This window comes from Fusarium musae, chromosome 1 (assembly GCF_019915245.1).
Source record: "Fusarium musae strain F31 chromosome 1, whole genome shotgun sequence".
NCBI lineage: Eukaryota > Fungi > Ascomycota > Sordariomycetes > Hypocreales > Nectriaceae > Fusarium > Fusarium musae.
This window is the reverse complement of record NC_058387.1, coordinates 2,289,534-2,302,647: the sequence shown is the minus strand read 5'-3', so window position 1 is coordinate 2,302,647 and position 13,114 is coordinate 2,289,534. Positions and strand designations below refer to the sequence as shown.

The 13,114-nt window shown below is 49.5% G+C and overlaps 4 protein-coding genes across 4 annotated transcripts; 3 read left to right on the top strand and 1 right to left on the bottom strand.

The window, feature by feature from the left end:
* Positions 1 to 1,395, bottom strand: J7337_000697 (uncharacterized protein; the record flags this gene model as incomplete). Its single annotated transcript, XM_044818445.1, has 2 exons — positions 1 to 805; positions 860 to 1,395. The coding sequence occupies 2 exons, from the start codon at positions 1,393 to 1,395 to the stop codon at positions 1 to 3; spliced, it is 1,341 nt and encodes a 446-aa protein (XP_044686147.1).
* Positions 1,396 to 3,181: 1,786 nt separating this feature from the next.
* On the top strand, positions 3,182 to 3,760 carry J7337_000696 (uncharacterized protein; the record flags this gene model as incomplete). The annotated part of the gene is made up of 1 exon (XM_044818444.1): positions 3,182 to 3,760. One exon carries the CDS (start codon positions 3,182 to 3,184, stop codon positions 3,758 to 3,760), a length of 579 nt encoding a protein of 192 aa, XP_044686146.1.
* A 1,400-nt stretch (positions 3,761 to 5,160) lies between these two features.
* Positions 5,161 to 6,519, top strand: RPT4 (26S proteasome subunit rpt4; the record flags this gene model as incomplete). Its single annotated transcript, XM_044818443.1, has 4 exons — positions 5,161 to 5,371; positions 5,434 to 5,820; positions 5,876 to 6,332; positions 6,399 to 6,519. The coding sequence occupies 4 exons, from the start codon at positions 5,161 to 5,163 to the stop codon at positions 6,517 to 6,519; spliced, it is 1,176 nt and encodes a 391-aa protein (XP_044686145.1).
* Positions 6,520 to 10,337: 3,818 nt separating this feature from the next.
* On the top strand, positions 10,338 to 13,014 carry GFA1 (glutamine--fructose-6-phosphate transaminase (isomerizing); the record flags this gene model as incomplete). Its single annotated transcript, XM_044818442.1, has 4 exons — positions 10,338 to 10,342; positions 10,594 to 10,664; positions 10,854 to 11,085; positions 11,223 to 13,014. 4 exons carry the CDS (start codon positions 10,338 to 10,340, stop codon positions 13,012 to 13,014), a joined length of 2,100 nt encoding a protein of 699 aa, XP_044686144.1.
* Positions 13,015 to 13,114: the final 100 nt, after the last annotated feature.

The window sequence follows — 13,114 nt, the reverse complement described above, 5'->3', positions numbered from 1 at the left end:
TTATTCTGGGTAAGTGTCCCAGTTTTTATCAGAGCAAACAGTCGTGGCATTGCCCATCGCCTCGCAGGCCTTGAGGATTTGAACGAGATTGTTGTCGCGGAGCATCTTGACAGTCGCAAAGCTCAGTGTTAGTGTGACTGCCAAAGGCAATCCTTCGGGGACAGCCACTACAACAACAGTGACTGAGACGATAAAAATCTTCATGAATTCTTGACCCTTCTCAGAGGGAGATCCGTGGTTGTTGGGAAGCTGAGCACAGAACTTGATGAAGAGCACGACGAATAACAACAGCGCGGCGCCCGTACCTACTTTGGCGATCCAATCGGCCAAGATGTTGAGCTTCTTCTGTAGAGGTGTGTCTTCCTGTTCGGTGCGGAGGGCCATTGATATTCGGCCATAGCTGGAATTCACACCCACAGCAGTCACAAGAAATGTCCCATTGCCCTCATTGACCTTGCTTCCCGAGATGATGAAAGGATCGAGCTTCTCTGCCTCCTTGGTGCCGAGTTTCTGGATGACATCGAACACATCTGCTGCCGGTGTCTTTCGGAGCAGATCCGACTCTCCAGTAGCTGAAGATTCGTCACACTTGACGGCGCTGCCTTGAATAAAGATGCCATCTACTGGTACGATATCCCCCGTGGCAAGATGCATGACATCCCCGACCATGACGTCGTTGATGGATATCTCTTGGGACTTCCCTGAACGAATAACCTTGACCATACGATCATTGGCTCTCTTAGTGAGCCGGGTGAACTGTCGCTGCATATGCCAATCGTTGATCATACCGACCAGCACAACAATACTGCCCGCTCCTGTTAGTGTTGTAAGTCTTGGCGTGACTGGAGCATTTACTTACACGATAGCAACAATAATTGCGACACCTTCAACCCACTCGACTCTGGGCTCCCCTTTTTTATGCTCGCCTCCAAAGGTTTGGCAAAGGCCTAGACCTAGTGATATAATCGCCGCAATGGTCAAGAGAATGAGAACTTTGTCGTTATAGGTAGTCCAGGCAATCTCCAAGAGGGATTTTGTCTTCTTATCAGGAAGGCGATTGTCTCTGAAGATCTTTTTTCGGTCGCAAAAAATCCTAGTAGAGTTGGGATTCTCAGGGGGAGGAATATGAACTGCTGCTTCAGCATTACTCTCTGGTATTACATCACCAGCCATCCCGTGTTTTGGTGTTCTTTTTGGCGCAACTTCGTGGAATGCGACCTCTCCAGCCACTGTGGACTCATCGGCGCTGAGGCCAGTATTGCGATCTGTATGCAGTCCCTTCTCTATACCATCAATTCTCCCAAGGGCATAAAAGGCGTTGAGGCTCTTGGGATTGAGCAACTTAGAAAGCTGGCCTGGGCTGAAGGTAAATTTGCTTTTCTCAGTTCTGAACATGTCTTCGGTGCCTGGGTCCGGAGTCAATGCATCTGAAGTGTCTAGTAGACTGGTTTCGGTGGCGACATGGTCGTTTTCGGGGTATTTGGCTCTAGAAGATACCGTTAGGCCAAAACGGAAGGTACCTCCACATCTTGGAAGGCAGGTATCTCAGGTTTAACCTCTTTACATTGGCTTCCTGCGATATATGAGGAGCTGCCATCTTGACGATGGTGGTGAGTGTCGGAGCTTCAGGGCCTAGATAGATAATCGACTGACTCCTGAGAAAGCCTTGACAGCTTTTAAATAGGATAGTATAAAAGCAGAACAAGAATGCCACGATCAAGAGGCATCCCTTTATGTTGTGAGTGAAGTTTGGCTCCAAAATCTCTGGAGAGGGGAAGGGCATGCAGGAAAAGCAAGTGACCGACTTAGACAATGACACAGACAGTAGCACTTGCCAATGATTAGCACTTTTTGTATAAGGCAGATTGTAATGAGACGGATGGGACATTGCTGAGCTCATATACCTACCTTACTTAAGGTGAGGAGGTAGGTACCTATGCAAGAGCGGTAAGATACATGATTAGTACTTGCTGAAGCAAAATGGCATCCGATTCATCCTTCCTATAGCAAGGTATCTATCTACTAGATGCTGGTTATTAGGTACCTAGCCTTACCTTACCTTGCCTGTTTTTAGCGCGCTGGCCTAAGAGTAGGGGTGTTTCTGTTGAACCGAATTATCTGTAATGTTAAGCTTGAGCTGTGTCATTCGCCAGGGGGCCAGCTATGTACTGCATGTGGCTTTTTCCACTCCGTATGGGCTATGTAAGACGTGTAAATCCTTCCATTCTTCTTGTGGTCTTGCACGATAATCAACCAGATCATACAAAACCATCACCAGACCCTCGTAGTCCAGCAAGGCCTTCATGATATAGCGAAACACATTCAAGATGGGAGCTGAGGAATAAGGAAATTAGGAAGTGAGGCTGCGTAACTTAGGCACCCTTCAGATATGATGGGTCAGAGGATTTATGTCGCTTTTACACCTGGGCATATTTGCAACGTGGGCTAGGGAAGGAAAGAAAGCACAGGACCTTGATTCTAAATAACAAAAAGACTTAGGTAATATAGCCTGAGATTAGGATAACTTTTGCTGAGTTTATTTTTGACACCCCATATTAAGGTTTGCTGTTTTCTTGCCCCCTGAGGTTGGGCATATGTCCATTACCGTTTTACGTGAGGAAAGGTTGAAACAAGGCACCCTGCAGGGCATCAAGCTCGAAACATCTACCAATGAGAGGGCTCCGGCTCAAATAAGCTCGATCAGCAGGGGTACACCCTTGTTGTTTGTGTTCAGTATGCGCTAGGTAACTACGGAGTACCTAGGTACTAATAGTAACAGCTTGGCTCCCACGGAAATATCCCCAAGAGGACACAGGCGTGCTTGGGCAAATGTGATCATGTGTTGATACACAATCGAGGGAGCGTGATGAAACACAATTACAATGCATTAACCATGCATTTGTACTCAATCAACGCTGCATCTGTGTATAATCCTGTTATCCATGTTATACCCTGATGTAGCCACATGCATGTGGCGCTGTTTGCTTTCAGCCACTCGCAGCCCCTCCCCCAAATTGACCCCTCCAAGCCAATTTCCAGCTTTCAACCTGCTTCGGTACCTGCCGAGCAGATTCCAAACCCTGCTCGTCTGCGACAACGTCCAGCGTCGGACTCAGACGCTTTCTCGAATCGAATTAACTCTCCTTTTGTTCCATCTCTTTTTTTCTTTTCTTTTTTCATGATGCCTTCGCAGCCTTCGAACGCGGGTATTGTCACCGATGAGAGCAGTGGTGACCGAGAGATCCCGCAGTCTGTCCGCGCAGATGGCAGTACCCGCAAAGCTATCAAAATTCGTCCGGGATACCGCCCTCCCGAGGATGTCGAAGTCTACAAGAACCGCACTGCCGAGGCCTTTCGCGAGCGCGGTAAGAAGATTGGCATTCCAGGTGCCACGGGCTTGAAGGAAGAGAGCTCCGAACAGAACTCGGCTGCAAGCAACAAGAACGCCAAGCGTCGTGAGGCTCGGAAAAAGGCAAAGGCTGCAGAGGGTGATGCTCCAGCCACTGCGGAAGAGACAAAGCCTGAGCAAGTCGATCCCGAAGTTGAGCGCGAGAAAAAGGCCCGAAATCTTAAGAAGAAGTTGAAACAGGCCAAGGACCTCAAGAACAAGAAGGAAGGCGGTGAGGCTCTGCTCCCCGAGCAAATCGCAAAAGTGATCAAAATCAACGAACTCATTAGAGAGTTGGATGCGCTCGGTTTCGACGCTGAGGGTGAGCCTAAGAAGGCGGCCACTGACGACGAGGGCGAGAAGAAGGACTGAGACAGTTTATGCGACTTGGACTCAAAAATATCACTGCAATCCAAAGTGCTTTGAGCAGTCGCTGGTATATTCAGGGCTACGTTTCCGGGTAAACACTCTACTTCTCACCAAGACATTATAACCTCTGATGCCAAGTCGGATGGCGAAGATCCATATTTTTGCGACCTATCCCCAACTCAATATCACCAGAAGGCCGTCTCCAGCTATTTGAGAGATCGTTTAGCCAGGTTCCTGGTCCTTGCCATCACTTGGATGTACCCGGCCCTTCATTATAAAATCGGCTCACCTTCTGCTCTTCCCGACACCCTTGTCCGTCTTCAGGACAGACGAGTAATAGGCACGATGCGCTATGCGCGCAATAGAAGCTTCAGGCTGGGTCAGGACGTACCAAAAATTGTTTTTCTGAGTAAATTAGACATCTAATGAGAGCTACGAAGTTCCTCGATATCCAATCATCTTTGAGCCTGGAACATCGGCCTCTATAGGAAATGCTGAAGGTCTTTGCACTCACAAATGCCGTGCTGGTGGTAAGTAATCTGATGTATAAGAACGTCTACCTGTATACGCACCAATTTGTACCGTGTCTTTCTATATTTCGGTAACACATCTCCTTTCGTGTTTACCTTGTATGTTGCTGCTCATTCAAAAAGTAGTGATGATAACCACATGATGGTTTGTCGCATCGAACTTTGAGAAAGTACTATTGGATGATATACAGAAACCTAACCACGTCACATAGCAACGAATCAAATCAGAATTGCATTCACTTTGATAATCAATTGTAATATAAAAAATTCCAAATACAGCATCGTGGTCTCTAATCAGGTTTCACTGTTTCGAGAACGGACTGAGTGATGCAGGGTAGGCAATAGAGCCCCGACAAAATAATCAAAGCACTTGTAGGGGTAGCCACACGTAGTGACAGTTTAGGCTTACCAGTGGTCTGACTGAATGGTATTTTGATGGATATACATTATAATCGAAAACAAAAAAAAAACACCTGGATGCATCAAATAGCAAACAAATCAAGATCCATCACATTCTGTTCATTCTCACACCATAAATATCCAGAGATAGAGCCACGCATTGCCTCGTTTTTCTTCAACTGCCTCAGGTCCCTTCCATAATGAGATACCTGGATGGGAGCTTTGCGCGTAGCATATGCCGAGATTCTGCCGGTGCAGCTCGAGCCCGCTAGTGGAAGGCTCCAGCTGGTGAGGTAAGCTCTCTATCTCCCATGAGCAACCACCATCACCATCCAATACAAACACCTTTCCGTCAACATAAACGAGCTTTCGACACCCGACAGACAACGCCCAGGACCGACGAATTGTCAAGAAAAGAAGGAATATTAACAGTATACAACTCACGAAACTAGGATCGGAATAAAGTTATTCACAATGTCTGCCGAAGACGAGCGTCAGGCTGCCCTTAACTCCTATCGCACGAAACTCATGGAGTCGCGAGAATGGGAGGCAAAGCTCAAGAATCTGCGCTTAGAGATCAAGGACATGCAGCGAGAGTTTGACAAGACCGAGGACAACATCAAGGCGCTACAGAGTGTGGGACAGATCATCGGCGAGGTACTGAAACAGCTTGATGACGAACGATGTGAGGGCGAACAACATGTGGACTCGTACAAGATGGACGGATACTGACGGTTATACTCGCAGTTATCGTCAAGGCTTCATCGGGGCCACGATATGTTGTCGGATGCAGATCAAAGGTCGACAAGGTCAAGCTCAAGCAAGGTACCCGTGTTGCCCTCGACATGACGACACTCACCATCATGCGAATGCTACCCCGCGAAGTCGATCCCTTGGTGTACAACATGTCTCTGGAGGACCCAGGGCAAGTCAGCTTTGCTGGTATCGGTGGATTGAACGATCAGATTCGAGAGCTCAGAGAAGTCATTGAGCTCCCCCTCAAGAATCCTGAACTGTTCCTCCGAGTAGGCATCAAACCTCCCAAGGGTGTCCTGCTATATGGCCCTCCCGGAACTGGAAAAACTCTACTGGCACGAGCAGTTGCTAGCAGTCTAGAGACCAACTTCTTGAAGGGTATGGGCCACGCGCTGATCTTATTCTACTGACGGTATTACTGACAGCAAACTAGTTGTTTCTTCCGCTATTGTCGATAAATACATTGGAGAATCTGCAAGACTGATCCGCGAGATGTTTGGCTATGCCAAGGAGCATGAGCCTTGCATCATTTTCATGGACGAAATTGATGCCATTGGTGGCCGTCGTTTCTCCGAGGGCACCAGTGCTGACCGTGAAATTCAACGAACCCTCATGGAGTTGCTCAACCAGCTGGACGGTTTCGACTATCTGGGCAAGACCAAGATCATCATGGCAACCAACCGACCTGACACATTGGACCCTGCACTTCTTCGTGCTGGCCGACTGGACCGAAAGATCGAAATTCCTCTGCCCAATGAGGTCGGACGCCTCGAGATTCTCAAGATTCACTCACAAAGCGTGGTAGTCGATGGAGACCTTGATTTCGAAAGCGTGGTGAAGATGAGTGACGGGCTCAACGGTGCTGATTTGCGAAACGTGGTTACTGAAGCGTAAGTTTCCATCCCCACGCAGTAAAGGAGAAGAAGTTGGGCTTAACGAATCTGACATGCATACAGCGGTCTATTTGCTATCAAGGACTACCGAGACTCGATCAATCAGGACGATTTCAACAAGGCTGTTCGCAAGGTCGCGGAATCCAAGAAGTTGGAGGGCAAGCTTGAGTACCAGAAGCTGTAAGCGGCGGGAGGGTGTGCCATTCCAGACCAAGGTGGATAGATATAACAGCGGAAAGGGGCATCAAAACCTAAGGATGATGGAAGTTGATGGACCGAGCGTTGCTAGGTAATCCGTGTAAGGCTGTACAATATAGTCAGGGCAAACAGCGATAGATTAGCTCAGCCCTATAAGTAGGAATGTACATGGCGTCCTGGAAAAGCAGGAAAGTTTCTTGCGGCTACCACCATCGTGTTTCACGAGGGTGAGATTCATACGTATGCCAATGCCTGCAACCTGAGTAGCCAGATCCTTTGCCATGAGTTGTGTCGCAAGGCGTTGATACAATTGGTGAGAGGCTAGTGATGCCATGAAACCACCTTCTTGACTCGCAAGGCTGATTCTCCTGAGTGAGACTGTCGGTCGGCCATAGTAAGCTCAGGAGGAGTAAGATTACGAAATTATGCAAGATGAGCATGAGATATGTTATACCAGTAGTAGCAGTAAGCAAGTAGTCAAGATGAACGGCTGAAGTCAGGTCGTGTCAAGAACAGCAGGATAAGGGAGCTTATGGCACCTTGGAGTTTGGGGCTGAAGGGCATTTTCAGCTTGGCGTCTTTGGCTCTACAAAAGGCGACTTTTTTCTGATAGTGTGCTATAGATTTTACTATAGATTTGTAAATGTCAACTGTCTTTTCCCTTGGGTTGTTAGTGCCGAAGAAAGGTCAGATAGACGATTGGTGCAAAAGGATTCCTTCTCACATACATAAACAAACAACCACAGCAACGGCACTCTGGCCAGGGCTAACCTTAAACAAGCACCATCCTTTAATAATGACGGTGGGAACTTGCCCTGCTCAGCGGGGACGCTTTTAGGCCAACGTGGCTGATGTCAGAGAGCTGGATGGTCTATTCCTGCAGCTCACCCTTGAAGGCGAGCAAGCGTATCCGTAATCTCTGTAGAGCCCCAAGCCTGAGGTTAACGGCAAGGCTAAAATGGAGAGAGGCATGGAGTTGATATCTTTAACATGGGGTTCTCAGTTTTGGGAGACGATGACGTATAAGGTATAACGAGATGGATGCTAACAATAGCATCTACCTAAGGTCTGGAACTAACTTAGTTAGTCGGCAGCTCAACCGACGGCGGAAAGCGAATCAGAGAAGACCGAAAACAAGATTGATAGGAATGAATGCTACGGAGAAAAACATGGGCTAGAATGCATCGAGAAGAAGAAAAAAAATAAGCCAAGAAGCGCGCCTGCACTTGAGATGGGAAACAACGCCGAGCGGAACGGAATAGGCGCTAGTTAGAACGGGTTGCTATTCTTAGTGAGATTGGTTTTTTTTTTATTAGTTGGGGCGATTGAGGCTGTGAAATCTTAATACTTGTACCAGTACTCTGTATGTGAACTGAAGCGAACTGATTCAACTTCGAATCGACACAGGCACAAACAAACACAAGGTATTGGGTGAGAGACCCACGACCTAGGGACGATCCATCTGATGCTAAGGCAATCAATGCATCACTGTCCAGGTACCCATGGATACAGAGCCCCCCAAAGAAAGTCAGTGTCCAGCTATGTACCTGTTGTCGTAGGGGGGTATTATCTTAAGTACTGTATCTGTTGATCTTCAATTGCATAGACGTCATATGTTTCAGAATCATAACGGTGGGAAGTAGCACAAGCTTCAGGATTAAGGAAGAAGAAAAAAACAACGGGCGAATTCAGGGGCACGCATTGCATACCTGCATATGTACAGTATGCACACCTCCACAGGAAGAGATGCAGGGATCTCCCAATGCCGACTGGTAGCTTCCGCAGGCCAACACTGACCGAGTGACTGTGAGGGAGTCTCTGAGACCTTGGCTACCTGAGGTACCTTAGGCGGGGAGTCAATACGAACGAACAAAGGCGCGAGTGGGGGAGACATTTCTCGTATGGAGGCGCAGATCTCTCGCTTGACGATAACGCTGCCGTTTATCTTTCTGGTCTCTGAGTGGTAGAGTGTAAAACGAGTTGAAACGAGCTGCAAGCTTCCGCTCTTCTGTTGGTGTTGACAAGGCTCGGGCTAGTCGGGAACCCCGTGAGGCTGGTTTTTAGGATACCTGGGTCTAGGGGAGGAGTGGCGGCGGATGACGATGTTTGTGGTGGGTTCTGCAGATATGATAAGTGACAAACAACCAAGTCAATGCATGCAGATGGTAACATCAGAAAGGATCGTGGTTCGACGTAAAAAGAGTGCGGTGAAAGAGGGACCTCTAATTACTAGTAACTTCCCGCACTCGGTGCAAGACACAAAGTTCATAATCAGATTAGCTTTGTAGATCAGGAACTTGCCTGTGAGAGGTCACCATAATGGGATCGTGAGATTATTGTTAGTCACTTCCATACATCTTGGGTACATCTACCTGTACATGCGGCTCGGCGAGATGCGTTGCCATGACCAAGGTAGAGAGGTAGACGGGACCTAAGCTTCACGATCTAACTTGAACTGTGACAGACCTGGAGTTGCACCAGGGTGTTCAGGCACCGCCTTCCAGGCCCTGGAATTATTAAAGCGTGGGCTAGATCCAGAGAGGCAAACAGCAATCTGTATTCTTAGAAATTCGATACGTAGTTGTCGCAGATTATTACGAGTCTGAGCGTAAAGCATTGGAAAGCGGGATCAGAGGCGGACGAAGGCTATGAAGAAGCCTTGTTGGTGTGGTTTTTGGTCTTGGACCCTTATGCAATCATTAGCCACGGCTGACAATGGCTTCCATTCTGTTCCAGCTAACGTCTCAACAGCCGCGAGCTACTGCCACGCCCACGATAACAGATGCCGTGTAACAGGATCAATTGGTCATCTGTTGGTTCAGCTGTATGACGATGGCCAGTCCTCAACTGTCCAGCACCTTAGGCCAAGGTAAGGTACGTACTGTAGTCAGTCAGCTCAAAACGCCTGATGGTGATGTATCCCTGAACCATCTCAAACTGTGAACCGCCCCTCACAGTTCAGGGTCAGTTGCTATGGAGGAGAGTGGTTGTTGTCGATATGTATGAGTTGCAGGCATTCTCATGATATTCCTCTGTTACCGCTCCCTTGCTTTGTCTCGCCCACTTCCCGCCAGTTCGTTCTTTTCTCAACCTCTCTGTAAATAGACCGGCGAGCAGATAAAAATACCTACCTATCTGGAGGCCAGACCAGACCAAACCAAACCAAAAACATGGAATCTCTCACCCCTGTCTGTGCCCTGTCGAAAATACCCCCGCTACTGTCATCCTCAACTCCACTCTGCCCACCAAGACAGCAAGCTGCCTGCATGCATGCATGGAGAGCAAAAGCGAGTGTCAGAGAGCCCGACCTTGCTGAGTTGCAGGTCACTTTTGAGTGAGAACCATAGCGGCGCATACCTACTACCTAAGGTACCTAAGTATTAGGGAGCTTACCAGCCTCCATCCAATGCTCACCTCACTGAGGGTGCGGGCCAGAGACTCCACACCATGAGAAGCTGGGACCATCCTCTACGGAGACCGCTCTGCCCGCCTTTGTCCTTTAGCCTTCACCCAATGTTGCAAGACAAGTCAAAGTTGCTGAAGCTCCAACGACTACATATACAACCATCTCCTCCTCCCTCCTCAACTTTCTTGGTCTGCTCTTCTCTCCTCTTTCTCCTCCCTCATCTACACCTTATTGCTTCTTGATACCCCGTCCTCAAAACTCTTCCGCCTGTTTCCTCTCTCTCTTATTCTCCCCCACACATATCCGCTCGCTATCAGCTCTGCTCTCCTCTCACCGACCGTCTCGTCTCTAAACGACCCCATTGTCCACGTTTTTCCATCACAAAGAGCTCAGTCAACATGTGGTAAGGAAGCTTCCTCTTCCTCGTCGCCGTCACCGCCTTTGTTACCGCCTTTGTTACCGCCCAGCCTTTTCGCCTGCCCCGCCAGCCACCGAGCTTCCACCGATTCTTTGCTTGCGACCGACGCAGGCTAAGATGGTATGGATGTTTATGGTTCAAGGCGAAGGACAGGAGACAAACGCTGGGCCTCAAAAGAAGGAATTCCGCGGCTCAATTGGTGGAATAAAATAACAATAGCTAACCATTACGATCAGTGGTATTTTCGGATACATCAACTACCTGGTGGAGAAGGACCGCAAGTTCATCATCGACACTCTTGTCAACGGTCAGTAATTGCTTATCCCATGTTCACAAGCACAAGCACAATCATAATCATGGGCTGTGCCCATGTTTTCCCCCTCCTCAGTTGCCCCTCACCACCCCTTTCATCAGCCATGCCCCGCCCCGCCATGCACTGGTGAGACGCGGGATCAGCGTCCAGCTTCGTGTTGCTGACACAGCCTTTTGCAAACAGGCCTGTCCCGTCTCGAGTACCGTGGATATGACTCTGCTGGTCTAGCCATCGACGGCGACAAGAAGAACGAGGTTCTCGCTTTCAAGGAGGTTGGCAAGGTCGCCAAGCTCCGAAAGCTTATTGACGAGTCCGACCTCGACCTCGAGAAGATCTTTGATTCACATGCCGGCATTGCCCACACCCGATGGGCTACTCACGGTCCTCCTTCCACCATCAACTGCCACCCCCACCGGTACGTTTGAGATATTCCGAAATTCCCAATCCGACTGCTTATTTATCTGCCGTTCCATTTGGAGGATGCGAAGACCAGTTCTGGATTGGGAGAGTGATTTTGAACACGGTGTGCTAACTACAAACCCCTGAATGCAGATCTGACGTTAACTGGGAGTTCACCGTTGTCCACAATGGTATCATCACCAACTACAAGGAGTTGAAGACTCTTCTCCAGGCCAAGGGCTTCAAGTTCGAGACCGAGACCGACACTGAGTGCATCGCAAAGCTCACCAAGTACATCCACGACCAGCACCCCTCCATTGGCTTCACCGACCTTGCCAAGGCCGTCATCCAGGAGCTCGAGGGTGCTTATGGTCTTCTCATCAAGTCCGTCCACTACCCCCATGAGGTTATCGCCGCCCGAAAGGGTTCTCCTCTCGTCATCGGTGTCAAGACCGAGCGTCGCATGAAGGTTGACTTTGTCGATGTCGAGTATTCTGACGAGAACGCTGCCCTCCCCGCCGAGGCCGCTTCCCAGAATGTTGCCATCAAGAAGAACGACCTTCTGTCTCCCGACGCTGGTCTTCTCGGTGCCGCCGACAAGTCTCTCCTCCATCGATCTCAGTCTCGTGCTTTCATGACTGATGATGGCATGCCCATGCCCACTGAGTTCTTCCTCTCCTCCGACCCTTCGGCCATTGTCGAGCACACCAAGAAGGTCATGTACCTTGAGGATGACGACATTGCCCACATCCATGAGGGCTCCCTCAACATCCACCGCCTCAAGAAGGCCGATGGCAGCTCCAACGTCCGAACCATCCAGACTCTTGAGCTCGAGCTCCAGGAGATCATGAAGGGCAAGTTCGACCACTTCATGCAGAAGGAGATTTTCGAGCAGCCCGAGTCCGTCGTCAACACCATGCGTGGTCGTCTCGATATTGCCAACAAGACCGTCACCCTTGGCGGTCTCCGCTCTTACATCTCCACCATTCGCCGATGCCGCCGCATCATCTTCATTGCCTGCGGTACTTCTTACCACTCTTGCATGGCTGTCCGTGGTGTCTTTGAGGAGCTTGCTGAGATCCCCATCGCCGTTGAGCTGGCTTCCGATTTCCTCGACCGACAGGCCCCTGTCTTCCGTGACGACACCTGCGTCTTTGTCTCCCAGTCTGGTGAGACTGCCGACTCCCTCATGGCTCTCCGCTACTGCTTGGAGCGCGGTGCCCTGACTGTCGGTATCGTCAACGTTGTCGGCTCCTCCATTTCTCTCCTCACACACTGTGGTGTCCACATCAACGCCGGTCCTGAGATCGGTGTCGCCTCCACCAAGGCTTATACCTCTCAGTTCATCGCCATGGTCATGTTTGCTCTGTCTCTGAGCGAGGATCGTGCTTCCAAGAAGGCTCGCCGCGAGGAGATCATGGAGGGTCTCTCCAACGTCTCTGCCCAGATCAAGTCCATCCTCGAGCTTGACTCTTCCATCAAGAAGCTTTGCGAGAACTTCAAGAACCAGAAGTCTCTCCTCCTTCTCGGACGTGGCAGCCAGTTCTCCACTGCTCTTGAGGGTGCCCTCAAGATTAAGGAAATCTCCTACCTTCACTGCGAGGCCGTCATGTCCGGTGAGCTGAAGCACGGTGTCCTGGCTCTGGTTGACGAGAACCTCCCCATCATCATGATCCTCACCCGTGACGATCTGTTTAAGAAGTCACTCAACGCCTATCAGCAGGTTATTGCTCGCGGTGGTAAGCCCATCGTTATCTGCAACCCCTCTGATGAGGAGTTCAAGTCTTCTGAAGCCGAGAAGATCGAGATCCCCAAGACGGTCGACGTTCTCCAGGGTCTCCTCAACGTTATCCCTCTCCAGCTCATTGCCTACTGGCTTGCCGTTCTTGAGGGTCTCAACGTTGATTTCCCTCGTAACTTGGCCAAGTCGGTCACTGTCGAGTAAGCTCGTTACTGTTTTTTTTGACTGATGGTCGATGTACAGTATGAGTTTGGCGGCTGCTTGGGTTCCTCTTCGCTACTGGCGAGAGGCTTATGATGAAATT